This window comes from Hevea brasiliensis, chromosome 9, assembly GCF_030052815.1.
Source record: "Hevea brasiliensis isolate MT/VB/25A 57/8 chromosome 9, ASM3005281v1, whole genome shotgun sequence".
NCBI classification, from domain to species: Eukaryota; Viridiplantae; Streptophyta; class Magnoliopsida; order Malpighiales; family Euphorbiaceae; genus Hevea; species Hevea brasiliensis.
Window position 1 is genome coordinate 660,524 of NC_079501.1, and position 18,880 is coordinate 679,403.

The 18,880-nt window shown below is 31.7% G+C and overlaps 4 protein-coding genes across 5 annotated transcripts; 2 read left to right on the plus strand and 2 right to left on the minus strand.

Annotated features, from left to right (window-relative positions):
* Positions 1-51: 51 nt before the first annotated feature.
* LOC110663965 (flavanone 3-dioxygenase 3-like) lies at positions 52-1,607 on the minus strand. Its single transcript, XM_021823473.2, has 3 exons — positions 1,368-1,607; positions 732-979; positions 52-619 (listed from the first exon to the last, which is right to left on the minus strand). The coding sequence occupies exons 1-3, from the start codon at positions 1,605-1,607 to the stop codon at positions 52-54; spliced, it is 1,056 nt and encodes a 351-aa protein (XP_021679165.2).
* A 4,738-nt stretch (positions 1,608-6,345) lies between these two features.
* LOC110663951 (mavicyanin) lies at positions 6,346-7,240 on the plus strand. The gene is made up of 2 exons (XM_021823457.2): positions 6,346-6,595; positions 6,706-7,240. Exons 1-2 carry the CDS (start codon positions 6,433-6,435, stop codon positions 7,104-7,106), a joined length of 564 nt encoding a protein of 187 aa, XP_021679149.2. The 5' UTR covers positions 6,346-6,432; the 3' UTR covers positions 7,107-7,240.
* Positions 7,241-8,008: 768 nt separating this feature from the next.
* On the plus strand, positions 8,009-10,243 carry LOC110663956 (protein mago nashi homolog). Of its 2 annotated transcripts, none has more exons than XM_021823463.2 (3): positions 8,009-8,340; positions 8,611-8,853; positions 9,964-10,243. In XM_021823463.2, the coding sequence occupies exons 1-3, from the start codon at positions 8,122-8,124 to the stop codon at positions 10,021-10,023; spliced, it is 522 nt and encodes a 173-aa protein (XP_021679155.2). In that variant the 5' UTR covers positions 8,009-8,121; the 3' UTR covers positions 10,024-10,243. The 2 variants fall into 2 exon arrangements, with proteins under 2 accessions (XP_021679155.2, XP_021679156.2); XM_021823464.2 differs by having other exon boundaries at positions 8,013-8,340; positions 8,677-8,853.
* A 1,297-nt stretch (positions 10,244-11,540) lies between these two features.
* On the minus strand, positions 11,541-14,614 carry LOC110663950 (uncharacterized). The gene is made up of 5 exons (XM_058152275.1): positions 14,169-14,614; positions 13,294-13,734; positions 12,848-12,940; positions 12,588-12,727; positions 11,541-12,225 (listed from the first exon to the last, which is right to left on the minus strand). Exons 1-5 carry the CDS (start codon positions 14,565-14,567, stop codon positions 11,784-11,786), a joined length of 1,515 nt encoding a protein of 504 aa, XP_058008258.1. The 5' UTR covers positions 14,568-14,614; the 3' UTR covers positions 11,541-11,783.
* Positions 14,615-18,880: the final 4,266 nt, after the last annotated feature.

Sequence of the window (18,880 nt, forward strand, 5' to 3'; positions counted from 1 at the left end):
CACACTCTTTTAGTAATTTCACTATTTCAAATCCTTTTCTCCTCATATTTTTTATCCTGTAATATACTGGTTCGGTAAAAAAAACCCTAATATAGCGTTGTTTGATATATTATAAAGAAAATCTCTGAAACTAAACTCTTTGTAGGATGCTGGGTGTTGTTCATCAACAAGCTCCAGTGCTGGCCCCATTTTCTTGTTTAAAGCTAGACTGTGAAGACTTGCTATTGAAAAACGCTTCTTCCCAGGGCTAACAGTTGCTCGGTGAACAACACTCTTATATTGGCCATTGCTCATTACTTCTATCTGGTCTCCCAACTGAACCAGTAGTGCTCCTTCAGTCAATGGAACTGAGACCCAATTCTTGTTCTGGTCCATGATCTGTAGACCAGTGCAGCTTTGAAGTAAGATTGTTAGTGATCCATAGTCTGAGTGTGGTGGCATGCCTAATGTGAGCTGTGGTTCAGGACATGCTGGATAGCAATTCATGGTCATCACTTGTGATCCTTCTTCAATTTCATCTTTTAAGTAATTAGGGTTCATCCCCAAGCTTTCTAGAACTACTCCCATTAGTTGTTTTTGTAAATTTTGCACAGCTGTTGCGTACTTCCCCATTTTCTCCCTGTGTAATAAAAGAAAAAGAGGGCATATTTTTAGGGCACAACAGAAGAAAGCATCTAGAAGTTTGATCCCATTTCATTGTATACTATCCTTTACCATTTTCATTTACTTACCTGTAACTTGGAGGATTTGCAGGCCATAGATGAATCCATTCTGAGATAGGATGAGAGTAATGCTTGATGAAGTCTCTCCAAAAATGAACTTTATCCGTAGCATGATTTAAACTGGTGCCATATCTTACAGGGGCATGGACATTGTCTGACATCAGAAGCATCTTCCCTTCGAGAGGCAGGTCAAAGAAGCCCACTATGGCTTCTAGAGCATCTTTCATCACATGAAGAGGGATTCCATGGTTTACCACCTGAAAACATGCAAGCTTGGACGTAAATTCAAAAAATTCATGGCAGCTATATGCATGCATGTGTTGATAGTATACGCAAAAGAAGGATGCAACTGTTAAATGAATGAACTCATCTATGTTTATATTCTTTATGGTACTCTAGGCACAGTGGCGGCATCATGTCAATCAAGGTCTAGGGGTTTTGAATTCTCTACATACTTAAATAATTAACTTGCTTCCCCTTTATCCCTTGACATGACACTTTATGCTTGGTGGTATAAAGATTGATATGGTAGGAACACTGTCCTATTTACATAAAATAATACATAATACACAGCTTTACTTGATGCAATGGACATGCCTTACTGACGTATGCATTAAAATTGCTTGGCTACTGTGCCAATTATACCTGAAAGAATCCAATTTCCTTGCAGGCACTTCGTATCTCATTTATAACACGAGACCTAAGAGAAGGATGGTATAAAATGGAAAGGTCAACAACTGGAAGGGTTGTAGAGGGGGTCAGACCATCGTTTGGCCTAACTGATCGAGGAAGAATGTAACGACTAGGCACATTAGGTGCCCCTGACTTGGTGAGATTCATTGCACTAGTAAATGAAGCATGTGAACTCTCTCGCTTCCCTTCCATTTTCACTCTTTCTTATTCTTGTTCAGTTGATGATCTTGCTGACACACCGACTGGCTTGCCCTATTTATAAGTTTAAATTTCAGTAATTTTCCGTAAGGATGAGAATATAATTCGTGTACAGTTACATTGTCTAGGAGGCAAAATTAATGATCTAGAGTCCAAACATTGATATTGTTCATAAGTGTTCGTTGGAGAGAAGGAAGAAACAGAGCAAGTGGTCCCCTCAATTTGCAGTCTCGAGATGAAAGAAGTCTAACGTAGTGGTGCAATATTCCTGGTAGCAAGGGACCCATGAGCCAGAGATGGCCGAACTTGATTTACCATAGGAAAAAATGAATAATATATGTGCAAATTGGGGATGACATGCACGTTCCAAAATTGGAGCTGGGAGTGGGAGCTACTACGAGTAGCAGACAGATGCAGATGCGAGATGGCCAGCTAAAAAGGTTTTAACTCTATCAGTAGGACGACAAAGAAATTTACTTGTCCGCGCGACGAAAGCTAATGTCGAAGCACTTGTCTTTCCAACTAGGATCTGCTAAACAGCAACACACGTGACTTGGAGACCACTTCCAGGACATAATCGTCAATACATAACAAAAACTCCCATTGGCTGCCAAGAATCCCAAATAATTGGAAAATTGAAACTCTCTCTCTCTTCCCTGCCATTCCTACACTTCTCACGTCAGGTACGCAAGCAAAAGTGCACAAAAGGACAAACCTTTTTCTTTTATTCTCTCGCTGTCCCGCGGAGATATTTTATTTCTGCTGAAACATTGAAGGCCTGGTAACTTATTTAATTTTTTTTTTTTTAAAGAAAATTTTTATTTTTATTTTTATTTTTTTTATAAAGAAAGTAAAAAAATTCGTTCATTAATTAATAGCAGAAAATAATTTTTTTTAATTTAAAAATTAAAAATTTTATATTTTTTTATAATTGAACAATAAATTATTATAAAAATATATTTAAAATTTTATTTTATTTTTTAAAAATTTAATATATATTGTTTATTTATTTTAAAATAATGCAATTATTTTTAAATAAGTAATTTGCAAATAATTATTCAATTTTAATTGTAAAAAGTTGATAGTTGAGTAGTGGTTGTTCTTGAAAAACAAATTTTTATTGTAAATTATTTTTTTTAAATCATTAGTAAATTTTAAAAAACAAGTGAATATGAAATTTTATTTTTTTTCATTTATTTGTCAGTTTTTTTATAAAATTTTTTCAGAAAGTTACTCTCATTTTTTAATTATTGAACAGATCTTAAATTTATTTATTTTTTCCTTTTTCTTCTATAAAATCTGAAACTTCATTGATTGAAGAAAACGTATCACAATTGCTCAAATCAGAGTACACAAAGGGCTTAAGGAAGCAAGGCGTCAGCTACACCAAATTCTGAGGGCAAGAATCACGTTTGGCTGCCTTCTCGAGGCAATCAGCTGCAATATTAGCACCAGTTAGATTTGGGGAAAAAGAGGCCGGAATTTTTCAGTAGTTAGTTTTATCGAATGTCATTGTGCAGCCAATATTGCTAGTTCAGTACTGTTCCATCTTCTAGGAAAACGCTGGTCTATATGGTTGTCTTTTCCAGTTCCAATTCCTGAAATTTATGTGAGCATATGTGGTTTTACTAAGTGTAGACTCTGTGTTGCATTTCAGGTGAAAGTCTATCTGAAATTACTGCTGCAGCATGTAATTTTTCGGAGGGGGATCTTTCCATCCATCATTTTATTTATTGATAAAAATTTGGCTTTGATGAATGAGGAATTCTGAACAACATAAAGGTGTACTCTAGGTTACTTTATTTCGAAACAATTTAACATAATTTTTGAATTATCTTGTGAGATTTTTATATATTTTTTTTCGTAAAATAATTAATTATAAAAAAATTTATTAATTTAATGAAAAAAAATCACATAAAATAACACATTATATTATTTTAAAAATTTAAAATATAAATTATGTGGTAAATTTTATTAAAAAATTGTAAGAGGAGGTTTGAGATTTATTAAATATTATTTATTAAATTTTTTAAAAAATATTATATGTATTTTTTGAAAATAATTTTTTTTTTGATTAAGTTAATAAAATTTTTATAATTAATTATTTTATGGAAAAAAAAAAAAAATCACCCACCCAACATAGAATTCTCGTTCCCGCTTGTGCAAAGTAATTGGGGACCTTTTTTTCTACAGTTTGGACGAGAACTCCTTTTCTGTTGCTCAAAAGAAGAAACAAACTTTCGAGTGAGACAATACATCACGGGTCAAAGCTCACAAGCATTACTCGTTTCTCTACGGGTGCTTGCTGCTTGGTTCCAAGATGAGCTCAGGCTGAAAACCAGATGAAGATAATATGGGCTTCCAAAGTAAAAACCAGCAGAATAGTTTCTTGGATGACGTCCACAGAAATGGTTTTGCTTCGGAGGTTTTGTGACCCTGTGATGAAACCTTGGGTCATTCGATGACCCCTGGGCTCCGGCTCCTTCCACACCAAATGCACGTGCCTCCACCGCCATGCAAACTCCCCCCGTTATTGTTTTGTTATCCAGGCCTAGCTGGCCCAATATTCTGGGTTCACCGGTGGGTGCATTGGGACATCACATCACTTTAAGACCTGAAGGCTTGAAACTAGCTATTTGCTTTTGGCGTGGGCAAAAAAATTTTTTAGCGTGTGTAGATACTGTTTCCTTTGATTGAGAATCATTAACATTTTTATGGCCTAGTTTTATCTGAAGCCACTTGTCAAGTTATCGTTCACAATTTAAGAAACTTGTATAGCATCGATCATACGAATATTGTTAAAAGAACATTCTGAATCTGGTTTAAATAATAAAATCAATGTTTAGATATCATGTGTACCATAGAAATAAGCATAATCAAGTTCAAATTAAATAGGTGAATGAACACATTTTTATCATTAGACCAATACTTAAAAATGATTTTTTATGTGAACTTATAAAATTTTCTTTTTCTTTACAATTACTGTTGGTTTCTGGTGATCTATTCATCATTTGGGGAAACCCATTTGTCAATCTAGATTGACCAAAGCTGCACTGCCCATCGAAGCACGAAACTACAAGAACTCACGTAATCATCAATAACAAGATACAACAAAAACAAATAATTGATGGATCGTTTTTCCCATTGGTACACTGCACATGGTCAAGAAAGACGAGGGTGGCGGCCACTGGCCAAGTGCCAATTTTTTCATATAATGTTTCTTTTCAAAACAATTCGTGAAAAGAATAGAGAACAGAGACTCTCTGAAACAATTTGAACTCTTTAATGCTTTCATTATTAAGTGAAAGTGAATATTCTGCAATGGATTTAGTTTATGAAACACTAAAAAGAAATTGTATACCAGACCCCCCAGGTTGTCTTAGCTAATTGTTCCTTTCAATCAGGAGATTGCTGCTTCTATAATGGAAAATTCGGTTCTATCATATATTTCGAAAAGCCAATATCTCTTGCTTGTTAATGTTGTTGTCTCCTTTCCATTGGGATTCCATGATGTTTTCTTTCTCCACCAGATTTAATTTATTTAGCCATGGTCAAACCAAAGCTTATAGCTAGGGATGCACCTACTATGGTAATTGCTGAATCATCTTCTCGTTTATAGTCTTTATTTTTATATGGAAAATTAACCTTTTCAATTTAGTGGTTGAGTTTTTACATGCACACGCAAGTATTTCATTTATTAAATTAATTAACATATTTTATTTGACATTCAAAATATTGTTAATTACCATTCAAAACTTATGGCATGATATGTCGTCAGAACATATATATATTCAAGTTGAAGCAAATGATTCTTTACACACAATAAATTAAGAGGGAAGGATAGATTAAACCAAAAAAAAGAGTAGTTTTAAAAACTACTACTAGTATTCTTTAATGCATCTTCTGATTTTGACATAAACCTAAATGATTAGGCCAGTTTCTAGGAGGGACAGAACAATGGTTGACAAACAGACGTATCCTTATTCTCCAGTGAAATGGAATGAATGAATTTCTTGCGCTGAACTACTTGGTGAATGGTGATGGCTACGCTTTTCTAATTCATAATCCATGTTTTGGTTGGCCAAGGATAATATATTAATTAGTGCCACGCTTTAACAACCCAACCAACTCCTTGAGAATTCAAAGCCATACATATACTAATATATATGCATGCCAATCATTTTCTTAAGGATAACTAACGCAATTTTCTATGTATGAGAAGGAGAAAAAGTGGGATCATGCTAACCTAATCTTTGCACGATGCATGATAATATCATGTTTCTTATTTTTGAATTAGGTGGCCACATTAAAAAATTGTATAAAAATGAACATTCTGGCTATAATAATATTTACATATACGTGTTCCCTTCCCCCCCTCCAGCTCAGCTTATTCACTTGGAAGCCAAGCCAAGCCAAGCCAAGCCAAGGAGAGTAAGTAATTTAAGCAACTTATACATTACTGTTTAACAAATTTTCATCAAGATTTTGCTTAATTAGCCATTTCTTCTGACCCAGACAGAAGCCAGCTATAGCCTGTAAATTAATTTCTCAATGCATTAGGTAGACATACAGAGACAAATAGAAGAGTTGGTAGAGTTTGATAAAAAATAATAATAATTAAGGCTTAATTATTTGGAGACGACTTTCTTTTTCTTTTTTTTTTTAAATATGTGCAAATAATTAAAATTTGGGCATCTAACGATTTGCATTTGTGTCTATATATAACATGTACATGTAAAAGGCCCTTTGCCACCTGCAGCAGCTACACCAATAATCCTTCTTCCATATCCATCCATAAAGGCTTCAGCTTAATTAATACATGGCAACTGCAACTGCAACTGCTTTCCTAATTCTTCTACTGAGCGTTCCGGCAGCCTACGCTACGCAGTACGTGGTGGGTGACAGCGCTGGATGGACCAATTTTGGATCAGATTACGGCACCTGGGCCTCTGGTAAAACTTTCACCGTGGGCGACAGTCTTGGTGAGTTTATATGGTACATCTTTCTAGTATTTATGATATTTGTCATTCTTTTAGTAAAATATAAAATTAACCCATATATTTTTAACTTTTTTTTTTTTAAATAAAAATAGTGTTCAACTATGATAGTTCCACACACAAAGTAGCTGAAGTACCCCAAAGCGACTACAACAGCTGCAGCGCAAGCAATGCCATCCAAACCTACAGCGATGGAAGCACCACAATATCCCTTTCCAAGACTGGTTCTATGCATTTCATCTGTCCTACTGCTGGTCACTGTAGCAGCGGCATGAAGTTATCTATCAATGTTGTGGCCGCCAGCACCACCCCTGCCCCTTCATCAGGTTCCACAACCCCTGCTCCTCCATCTGGCTCCACTCCCCCCTCTTCTGGCACCACACCCACCAAAGCATCACCTCCACCGCCGGCCAAAAATGGAGCTGCTACCATTTTTTATAGCATGAATAGTTTTGTTCTGCTTAGTTTCTTGCTTGCACTTGCATTGATTGGCTAGGGGAGAGGCAGTGCTGTTATTGTTCTTCTGAATTTGTGTGATTTTATTGGACAAGAGATCGATTATGTACGTATTTTTCTGTTTTTATATATGATCATATTTCGTGAATAATTGATTTTTATTGAGAGCTTAAATTTGTGTACATATATGACCAAAAACCAACTTGATTATAATTATTTTTTATGGCAGAAGCCAATCGGAACTATATATGCATATGCCATGAAAAAGCACCTGCCTGCACCTTCAATTGATAGGCTTACATCTTTCTAAATGGTCGTCGAACATATGGGTTAGGTTTTCCCTGTACTAATAATATAAATGTGATAAACAACAACGAAAAAGAAAATCCTAACCTCCTTAATGACAAGTTTCTGGTTGGATCAACAGAACATAAATAAAAATAAATTATTATGGAGAAATATTTACGTTTATATGCTCTAGAGAGCAACAGAACAGGAGGATACAAACGGCGAAGTCTTTGACATAGTATGGACTATGGAGAGGCATCAAGGTCTTTGACACAAGCTTCAACAGGCGCATTTTATGCACATTCTTATGCTTTAATTCACTCTGTATTGTAGTGCACACCAGGCAAGAGGTAGGGTCAATTTTGGCCTTTTATATGAGTTATCATGCGCGAATCATACGCTCTAATCGATAAAGAAAGGAGGCTCCTATTATTACTAGCAAAACCAATTCTAAATTAAAATATATTTTTTTAGTAAATAATTTTTAAATATTGGTGTTTTATTATTATTTAGAAAAGGTCCTAAGGGATCAAACTATAGAGTAAGAACATTTTTGAACCACGAGTGGCCCAATAAAAGAAGCACAAATGGACCGAGCCCATTACAAGTCTTGAGAGTCGGTGTTGAATTAGGAAGCGGCCTAGAAGTATAAATATGTAGAGCCCTGGAACTAGGGCAGCGCTCAATTCAACTGAAAGGGGAAGTGAATTCGGGGAAGTGATTGCAATTTGCGTTTGTGAGAGAGAGAGAGAGTCTAATTCGCAAAGATGGCAATGGCAGCAGAAGATGATGAGTTCTACCTTCGATACTACGTGGGACACAAGGGGAAATTCGGCCACGAGTTTCTTGAGTTCGAGTTCAGGCCAGATGGCAAGCTTCGTTATGCCAACAACTCCAATTACAAGAACGACACCATGATCCGCAAGGAAGTCTTCCTCACCCCTGCCGTCGTTAGGGAGTGCCGCCGTATCATCTCCGAGAGCGAGGTTTTCTTTCTTTTTCCTTCCACTTTTGCCTTTTCTCTAAAATCTTGCTTTTTCTCTGCTAGGGTTTCTTTTGTAAAATCAAAATCTGCTCTTCTGCTTCGAAGCTTAACTGAAACCTAATCTTATATTTTTTGCACTAAATTCTTTTGTTTATGAAATCAATTCAATGGTCTGTTTGATGAATTTTAAGGCTTTTAGCTTAATAATAGCATTGCGTTTTTTTTTTCTTCTTCTGAATTCCTGATTTAATTTGTTTTGCATTTGGAGCAGTTTTTTGTTTGCAGTTTTTGTGGATATGTGATTTCTGAGTTGGTTCAAATGATTTGGGTTTCTCAGATCATGAAGGAAGATGATGCCAACTGGCCAGAACCAGACAGGGTTGGGCGACAAGAGCTTGAGATTGTGATGGGAAACGAGCATATCTCCTTCACTACCTCAAAGATTGGGTCACTTGTCGATGTCCAGAGTAGTAAGGATCCTGAAGGACTTCGTATTTTCTATTACCTTGTTCAGGTCAGCTACTTTTACATTTATACTCTGCTTTTCTGTGTGCTTTTCCTTTGTGGCTTAGGGGTAGACATAAGTTTTTCTTGAACAAGTATTTAGCATTGTATAAGTAGAGTGCGAGCCTAATTTTGCATTAAGAGAACTTTTAGATGAATAGATAGCGTATAAAGATTGCCAATGTTATTACCTGATTTGTGGTGCTAATTCTGCTTAAATGGACGCATAAGACAGATTTGTATTTTCACACTTGAAAGAAAAATATATTGTAGAATGCAATCATGAGAAATGAATATGGCGAACATTTCCAGACTATGCTCGTGGTAAGGAACTCTAGTTTTTTGAAATGGTTATGCTCATTATGGAAGATAATTTAATTAAATGCAGACTCAAGAGTGTTATTGTTTTTTTTTTCTTCTTTTCATTTCTTCCAAGTTCCTTATATGTCTGTGAGCTGTGATCATATGGAAAGTATATTTTTAAGGTGAGGTGGCTAGTGTATGTTTAAGGTAGATCACTTCCAGCTATTCAGAAATTATACTCTGTTTGAATCCATTTGATAGGAAAAAGAAAAATCCATGTTTGGAAGTTTCAAGGAATATGAAAAGATTTTAACCATTAAGGGTAGAATGGTCATATTAAAAAAAAAAAGATAATTTTGATATTAAGGGAGGGATAAGTCTTATTCTCCCTATTTTGATGGGAAAGTAAAGTGAGGTTGGAAGGGATGAGATTACTAATCTCTCTTATCCTTTCTTCTCCAACCTCATTAAACTTCCAAACAAGGGATAATTCTTATCCCTTGACTCTTTTCTTTCCAATCCTCTATCCAAATGAAGCGTTGTAGTGTGGTCACTAGTCTTTGAATCTTTTGTATAAAGTATAGCAGTTTTCATGTATTAAGGTGAGATGGCTACTCTGTCACTTAAGGGAGAGCACAGATTGTTTTCTTTGCAAGGTTGGTGAGGTTCATATGGAAGTAATGTTTTGATTTTTTTTATTTTATCTGATGTGTTGGTCATCATAGTGTAGTTATTTACATTGTGATCACTGGTCATCATGTAAACACTGGGCATTTAGTATAATGCTGGTTCTTATTGGCGTTTTATGTGGTTGCAGGACTTGAAGTGCTTTGTTTTCTCCCTCATCTCACTACATTTCAAGATCAAGCCTATTTAAGTGCCCTTATGCTGATCACTCAATTTGTATCAAGGGGTTATTTTTGTGTAAATGAATTTTGCTTGTGGGATTTGTTATTTGCATGACTTGATAGTTTTGTTGCTTTTCGAGGAACTGTTTGAGCTGTGTAATGTTGTATGGGCATAATGGTTCCTCAATTGAGGAGTAATTTCATGAAACGGAAATGCTAATGCTATGAAATTTTTACGTTTCATTATCACAGTATTTGATCATTTGTGCAGTCACTCTCCACCCCACCCAAGATAAATTGATGTTTTAAAAACCTTGCAGTATCAATTTCCAAAATCAAAAAAGTGAATAAGAGATTCAGAAGTTAAATTTATTCTGATCATGGTAAATTTTCTGCCCTAAAGCCCAGATTGCTCCACATATGGGCGGTCTGTAGTTACTTATTGTAAATAATTTGTTTTATTGAGTATGAGAAAGGTTTAAGAAGTGCGAATTAGCTAGAGGTAACGTGAAGGAGTTCGCTGCAGCAAGTGAAGTTGGGTCGAAAAAATTCTGCTCTGCTCTCCTTTTTGTCTTTTGATTGCTAGGCTACCCAGATAGATGTGGTGGGAGTTTCCAACCTCAGATCGATCAGCTCATGCCACGTCCAGATATTTGCAATCTTATATTAAATGGCTTCTGAAATTTAAATTTGTTCTCCCTTAACGTTCTCTTCCGTTTGAAGCTCTGATGGCGTTATAGTGTTATAGAATGAGTTCAGTAGCCAAACCAATACCTAAACCATGCATTCCAAAGAAAAAGGATTCAAGTAAATTGAAAATTCAGTGGCAGTAAAATAGAAGTTAAAATAAGAAAGAATCAAATCGCATTGAACCAATTATACCCAACTGTAGGATGATTAGGAATTCAATTGGAATCCAATTAATAATTAAACATTAATATACTTATAATTAAGAATTATTAAGTAATTTAATGTATTTATATCTAAAATCATTAAATATATATATATATATATATATATATATATATATATATATAATTATAATTTTATATAATTATATTGAAAATATATGATATATTTAAAAAAATCATTGAAAAAAATATGTATAAAATTAATCTTGATTCCATACAGGTTTGATATAATTTCAATTTAGTTTTTAATAAAGAATCAAAATTAAATCAAAACAATAAAATACATTTTATTCATTCTGAGCCCAAAACGTGTACATCCTAATATTTAATTAAAAAAAAAACAAAACAAAAAACCTCCATTGGACCTCGGAGATTGATCAACTCCATCCATCTCCAATCTTACTGCGCATGGTCCTTACTGCAAGTTGTATTTCTAGTTTAAATCCTGGAGGATATTATGACCCCTAAGCAAAATTATAATTGAACATACGACAATTAAACCTTAATTCCATAATTGATCATAGAGTTGAATTATTGCTTTCGAATGGGTTTAATAATAGCATCAAATCCAAACAATCAACCCTACAATGTGAACACAAAATAAAACATAACACAGAGTGCTAAACTAGGAAATCTGAATAAAACTCTCTCACAAAGAGCTCTAATGAATAATCCATTGTCAAACTATCTTTAATAACCTTGAATAATACAAACTAGTATGCCAGGTTGATGTGTGGAATTGCATGCTAAAAATGATTAAACTCTATGCTACCCTGATCCTATTGGAATCTCTCAACCATGTATGTAATAGATCCTGAATGCGAAGGATACAAATAAAACCTTTTATATTAACAGACCAATACACAAGAAGTGAAATTTTACATAAGGTGCGGATCAGACCATCTTCTCTTCAACTCAGATTTCCACCGAACTTCCTTGAGCATCCCATCCAATCCATAATCCCTTTCCATGACAAGGTTGATTCCCTCGTCTGAGTACCACCCAACTCCAATGCAAAGGATACCATCTTTGTTAACATCAACATATCCTGTGACACCACCTGGCAGCCAAAGGACAGTCACATCTTGCATGTCTACCATCTCTTCCTCCCCAAAGTAGTTGGGATTTTCAGGCAAGCTCCTCTTTTTCAAGGTTTCTGTACAAAGGTAAACATATGGGGCACTATTGCTATCTTCAGTTGCCATCTCATCTCCAAATACTGGAGTAGCATTCACCTCAAAAACTTTCCACGACCCAGTCAGCTCTGAAGGCTGGGTACGTTTCCTCTGAGAAAATGGCTTTAGATCAAACTCCAGATCACTGTTCACATCATAACAGGCGTAAAATTAGTCTGCAGTAGAAGGCATAAACTTTTCATCTTTTTAGTTGGAAGGCAGGAAAACACACATGAACGGACAAGGAAGATGGAGATATTGAAGATGGGAGACGTATGATAATAAGCAGACGTGTGAAAGACTGAAAGTAAAAAAGCGAGAAGGAAAATCCATAACCGAGGGAAATTGGAGATATTTTCCCTATTTTACCCCTTTTTAACACTTTTAACCCAAAAGCCAAGGGGCAATAGAAGATGAATATAAACAATTTTATACTTGAATAATAGGACACATAACTATTGAGTGTTGTGAAACTGCATTAATAAATGAGAATAAAGCATCAAGTACCTGTGATCATGGATATTTGCTGGACTGACCCACTGTTCTTCATAAACAGCAACTCTCACTATCTGTATGTCTGAACCCCCATTATTGAATTCTATGGTATGAACAATACGGAGTCTTTTGTGGCAACCTTTGACCAAACACTAAGGAGGAAAACATTAAGAAACCCATAACCATTTTTCCTAATTTAAGAGAAGAAGCTGAATAACAGGTCTGCCAAATTAAAAATGCTTCATAGCACTAACATGCCATGCTGAACTTACTTGTTCAAATTTAAAAGTTGGAGTGAGATAATACTTGGAATCATCTACTTCACCAACCGGAATATTAACTGGACCCCGAGAATACGATCCATCCTGACAATCCATTGACAAAATCAGTCTGACCTCATTGATCAGAAAAGAACTAGTGATATATATCTGAAATCAGTGGTTGCTAGTGAAGCAACCACTGATTGAAACTAGACAAATGAAATTGTTTGAAGTAACTCCTCTACTAGCTCTCAAATAAAATGATTGCTAGTAAAAAATGTATTCATAAAAACAAGAATAAACAATTAAAATAAGGAAACTCTCATGGCATTGGAATAAAAAGCTAAGCTACACACATACACACTCACAATTCAGTTCTCTCGTCCCCAACATGCTACAATGTCATCACTTTCTCCCAATTTACTATGTTAATTGAGCTCTGCTCAGGTAGATCATACCTCAAAGAAAACAAGCCCTGGTTCATTGCCCATGGCATCTTCTTCCAGCAAATCACTCTTTTCAAAGTCAAAAGACTTGAAATCAGGCAAAATACGACTTGTACCAAGATCACCCCTTTGGTTTGGAGGTAAAGACGCATTGACAGTTTTGTCTTCGTCTTTGATTCTATTACTGCCTACAACATGCTGCAGCACTTCGCCATAAGGATTTAAAGTCACCCAATTTATCTTCCTTTGGATTTGCGATATCTGTCCTTCAGATGGGGGTGACACTACTTCGATGTGAGAAAGAGTATAGCAGTCATATAAATGTTCATTCCTGCTTCCAATGTCAATGGGTTCCATTTCTGCAGTGATGGGTGAAAATACTGCTCCCAGCCCCTTCCATATCCCACTTACACTACTTGCAAATGTATTCCATGCTGGTCTTATTACAGGTTCCTGAGAGAAAACTATCGATATCAGTTCTGTCATCACTTCAGATATAAGAAATACCTTGCTTGCGTTTGCAGTTGCATAAAGCATAAGAAGTAACTGCTCTCGCAGGAAAACAGAAGAGTACTCATATTCAGAAGAACACTATAAATGAATAATAGAAAGCAAATGCCCCGAACACGATAGAACGCCCAACAACGATAACTGTGATGAAGAAACAAAGGTCAATCTTTACCAGCTCTAATTGCCTCATAAAATGCTCCAAAAATTCTCAGATTTTGTTACAACTAGATATTAACCAAAACCAATATAATTAAATAAACTTATCAACAAAATAAACTTCACATTCCTCAGGTCAAAATTGAAGCATGAATTACCATTGTTTTTCTTCGCAATTTCAATCAAACACGACATAAAGAGAAAAATAATATTGGACATACCTGAGTTTGAAGAACAGTCTCAACCTCCATTAGCATAGCACCAGAGACCATGATTCTGCCATCTCTGTTCCGCTTCCGTCTAACCACTCTCCTCCCTCTCCTCCTCGGCTTGGTTCTCCCCTTTTCTTTCTCCGCCGCGGATTTCGCCATATCATTGTCAATGCTCCACACATTTTCCTTTTTCCCCTTTACTTTCACTCCCTCTCTGGGACTTGCATTTTGGCGGTGGCGGGGTTTGTTCTGGCATTGGGTTGTGAGACATTTAGAGTTTAGTTTTTGAAAATTACAGGCAAGTGAAAGATTTCGGGTGGAAAGGGATTTGAGGGTGTAGTGAAACCCCAGTCGATGATTGACGGTGAAAGAGGTCTTGCAGAGGTGGAGACATGGCGACTGCATCATCTTTCAAGCCTTAAACCAAAATTAACAAATTTCTGAGATAATAGAGGAAGTCAGATAATTGAGGCTCACTATGTGGGTTGACGATTAGAATGGTGCTAAAGGCAGAAGCCCAACAAAAAATATGGGCCTTCAATAATACTCCGGTTTAGTTTTTCAAAATCTGTGTTCTTAGGACAATTGGACCAATCATACATTTTGATTTCTTTAAATGATGTCTAGTTTTATTTATATACAAGCTAAATATTTATGTATGTATAAATTTAATAAAAATTATTTTTTATATTTAATTCAAATTTTAATATTTTATACTTTATTAAAATTATTTTAAATTTAATCGTTAAAATTTATAACAGATGATTATAATAGTCTCATTTAATATTTTACTAGCTTTTTTATAATATGCGTTATATATTGTATTCTTGTAACTACTGATTTTTTTAATAGAATTTTATAAAAAATTTCATAATAATTAATTAGTAAATATTAAAACATTTTGTAAATTTGTTTCTTTATTTTCTTAAGAATATGTTGTTGAAATTTTTTCAAATTTAAAATTCATTTTATTTATTAAAATAATGGTTTTGATTAACTTAATTAAATATTGTTTAATTACTTTTTTTTCTTTTTCTTTTATTATTTTTTATGTTATATTTAATTTACACATATTTGTGGATTTTTTTTTTATAGAAACTGATTAACACACGCACAACAGACAGAGACACGATACACCCTTAGTCAAAACTATGATAATTTTAACTAAATATGCTAATCCATATATCTCATACATATTTGTGATTTTAAAACTTACAGATTTAGTTATGTGAAAATTGGTTTAAAATTCTATTAGGATTCATATTCTTTATTAAGATTTTATTAATTAATGTATCAATTACCTTAATTTTTATTAACCAATTAAAATAAAATAAATTTTTTTATTATCATAATACTAAATTATTGTGGATAATTTTACTAATCTTTAATTATATATTTTAATTGATTTTGTTGTAATGTGCTTCAGTACATATTCATAATTAAACTTAATTATGCAATTTTATTCCATTTAAGCATTTATTTTTATAATTTTATATAAAATTTATAATTTTATCAATTTTATTATAATTTTATAATTCAATCACAATTTTATCTAATAAAATTTATTTAATTGTTATTAAAATATATAAGAGAATTGTTTCAGAAGAAAATATATAAGTAAATTAATTTATAAACTCATGCTAATGTAGTTTAAATGTAATATAAAAAGGTATAAAAAAACGAAAAAAAAAAGAAAAAAAAAGTAATTAAATAGTCCTTAATTAAGTTAATCATTAAAACTGTTAATTCAATAAATAAAATGAATTTTGAATATAGAAAAAATTTATCAATATATCAAACTTCAAAATAAAAACTTATATAAAATAAGAAATATTATATAAAACTATAAATAGAATTCTATTTTGAACTAAATTAAAAAAATTAGTTAAAATATAATTAAAATGTTAATGGTGTACTAAAATGCTAAATTAATTAAACATATATATTAAATAATTCTGTGGAAATTGGCTTAAAGTTCTATTAAACTTCCTATTTTTTATTAAGATTTTATTAATTAATGTATAATTAATTTTATTTTTGTTAAAATAAAATTAATCTTTTGTTATCATAATGTTAAATTATTATTATTATTATTATTATTATTATTATTATTATTATTATTATTGACAATTTTTAATTATATATTTTATTTGGTTTTCTTGCAATGTGCACGCTGCTTTGTGCATATTCATAATTAAACTTTTATATAAATAATGTTTTTATTAATTTCTCTTATAATAATAATAATAATAATAATAATAATAATAATAATAATAATAATAAATAACTAGTTAAAAATATTTTATTATATAAAATAATTAAATTAATAATATAAAGATAATTTAATATTATAAATTAAAAATTATATTTTTTTCTATAGCTTTATAATTTTTTTTAAATATTATAATATCATAAATTTATAGTTGAAAAGAACAGAGAAGTTATTACCATTAGAACATTAAAAAAAAAAAAAAAAATCATAACACAGGTTTGATTTGCCTATTTTCGAAATTGAGTATAAAGATTTATATTTTATAATAATTTAGTCTAAAAAATTAAAATTTTGTAATTTCATTTCATTTAAATATTTGTTTTTATAATTTTATTCAAAATTTTATAATTTTGTTGATTTTATTATGATTTTAAAATCCAATCACAATTTTATTCAATAAAATTTAATTAATTATAATTAAAATATATAAAAGAATTATTTCAATAACCATTAGTAATTACACATTAGATAACTTTAATAATTTCAAATAAAAGTTTAAAACCAATTTATTTTTATAATTTTGTCTAACTTTATCCCAATAAATTAAGTGTAATATAATGACTGAATACTCATATAATAATACAAAAAGTCGAACTCATTAAAATTGGAAATGGTTACAAAATATTCTTTGAAACCATAAGTTATGTCTCAATATATGTACATCAATGAAATTAAGCCCTATAACATATGCAATTTCATCACTATAAATATTACATTATTATAATTAGATCCCAATCAATGTTCATATGCTTGGTCCATGAATAGTTGAGCTAGTTTTACATATTTTTTGTTGTTCCAATACTCATTATATATTCAATTTCTTTAGAAACCTCTTTTATGGCCTATTATGCCTCTTTTTCTCCAAACAACCCAAAATTAAAAATCCCAATACATTCCTGGTCTCAAACTATATAGTAGTCACTTTCTCTTTTAGCAAGAGGTCAACTGCATCCATTAACCTCTCCTCTTTAACCATCCTTTGTGCATAAACTGTCAAGTTTACACTACATTATTATCCATTAAAATCTAATGTTTTTATAGAAGTCAAAAACTCCAACAATACAATGTCACAACTTTAGACATTACTCTTATAAGTTAATTGATATTCTTAATTTGTCTTATTATAAATTTTTCTTTACTTGGAGTCATGTGTTTCTGTTAAAGTTGTACTGCAGGTAATCTTTATAATTGCTAGATTGTGAATTTTAAAAATCAACATGATACTACTTTGTAAAATTTTCTATTTATGATTGGATTTGTAGTTGCAACAACTTCCTAACTTTGACATATCCATTGCATATTTATTTGGCATTTATTCTACGTGTAATTGAATATTTATACAGTTAAAATTTGATATTAGAGTTTGCATGAAACTGAAACTAATTAATGGAGTATTTGTTTTCAAGTTGGACATGTATTATGCCAAGATATGATAAAGAGTTTGTTGTTTCAATATATATATATATATTATTCGTAAAATACTTCAAATCTCAATATATAAATAATCATAACTCTATATGATATTCATCTACTCATCATACACCACACTATTAGATGGGTAATGATTTATAATTGAAAGAATGCTGAACTGTTCTTTTCCATAAGGTAAGATTATTATTATTTTATTCTTTATCCAACATTCAAGCATCTAAAATTCTATTTGTATGAACACTCGACAACCTTGCATGACTAACATTCTTTGAATCCTAAAAATAATAACGGTCCACTTGATATGGTGATAATAAAAAAGCATCAGTTCTAGTTCCTTTCCTAGAACTGATAAGGTTTTCAAACTCGCTTCGTTAACCTAGAATCGGTGAAGAGAGCTGTAAAATCATATCATAAAATCATAAGAATTTACAACCTATTTAAATTACCTTTCAAAAAAAACATAATCATATTTATATAAATACATAAATAAACTTTCACGTACATTCAAGTATAAGAAGTTACAAAAAAGCTTTCTAACATATTATTGAGTCTTATATTCAAATTATTTAATTTTAAATAAAATATTTTATTCACTAAGTTGTCAATACTAAAATATTAATTAAAATTACATAAACATACATATAACTAAATACTTGAAGAAGTAGTATAATTTTTTTTTTTCAAAAAAAAAATATAATATATATATATATATATATAATATATATAATATATATCATATTTATGATAATATATAAAAAAAAAAAAAAATAAAATAATAATATATAATAATTTATTAGCATAATATAATATATATTTATATAAAAAAAAAAAAAAAAAAAAAAAAAAAATTTGATTTTAAAAAAAAAAAATTTTTTTTTATTTTTTTTTTTTATTATAAAAAAAAAAAAAAAATAAATCATAATGTTAAAAATATGTTGTTTTTTATTAATTTTTTTATTTTTTAAAATGGATTTTTTTTATTTTTTTACATGCATTTTGACTCGTTTTAGTGATTCTA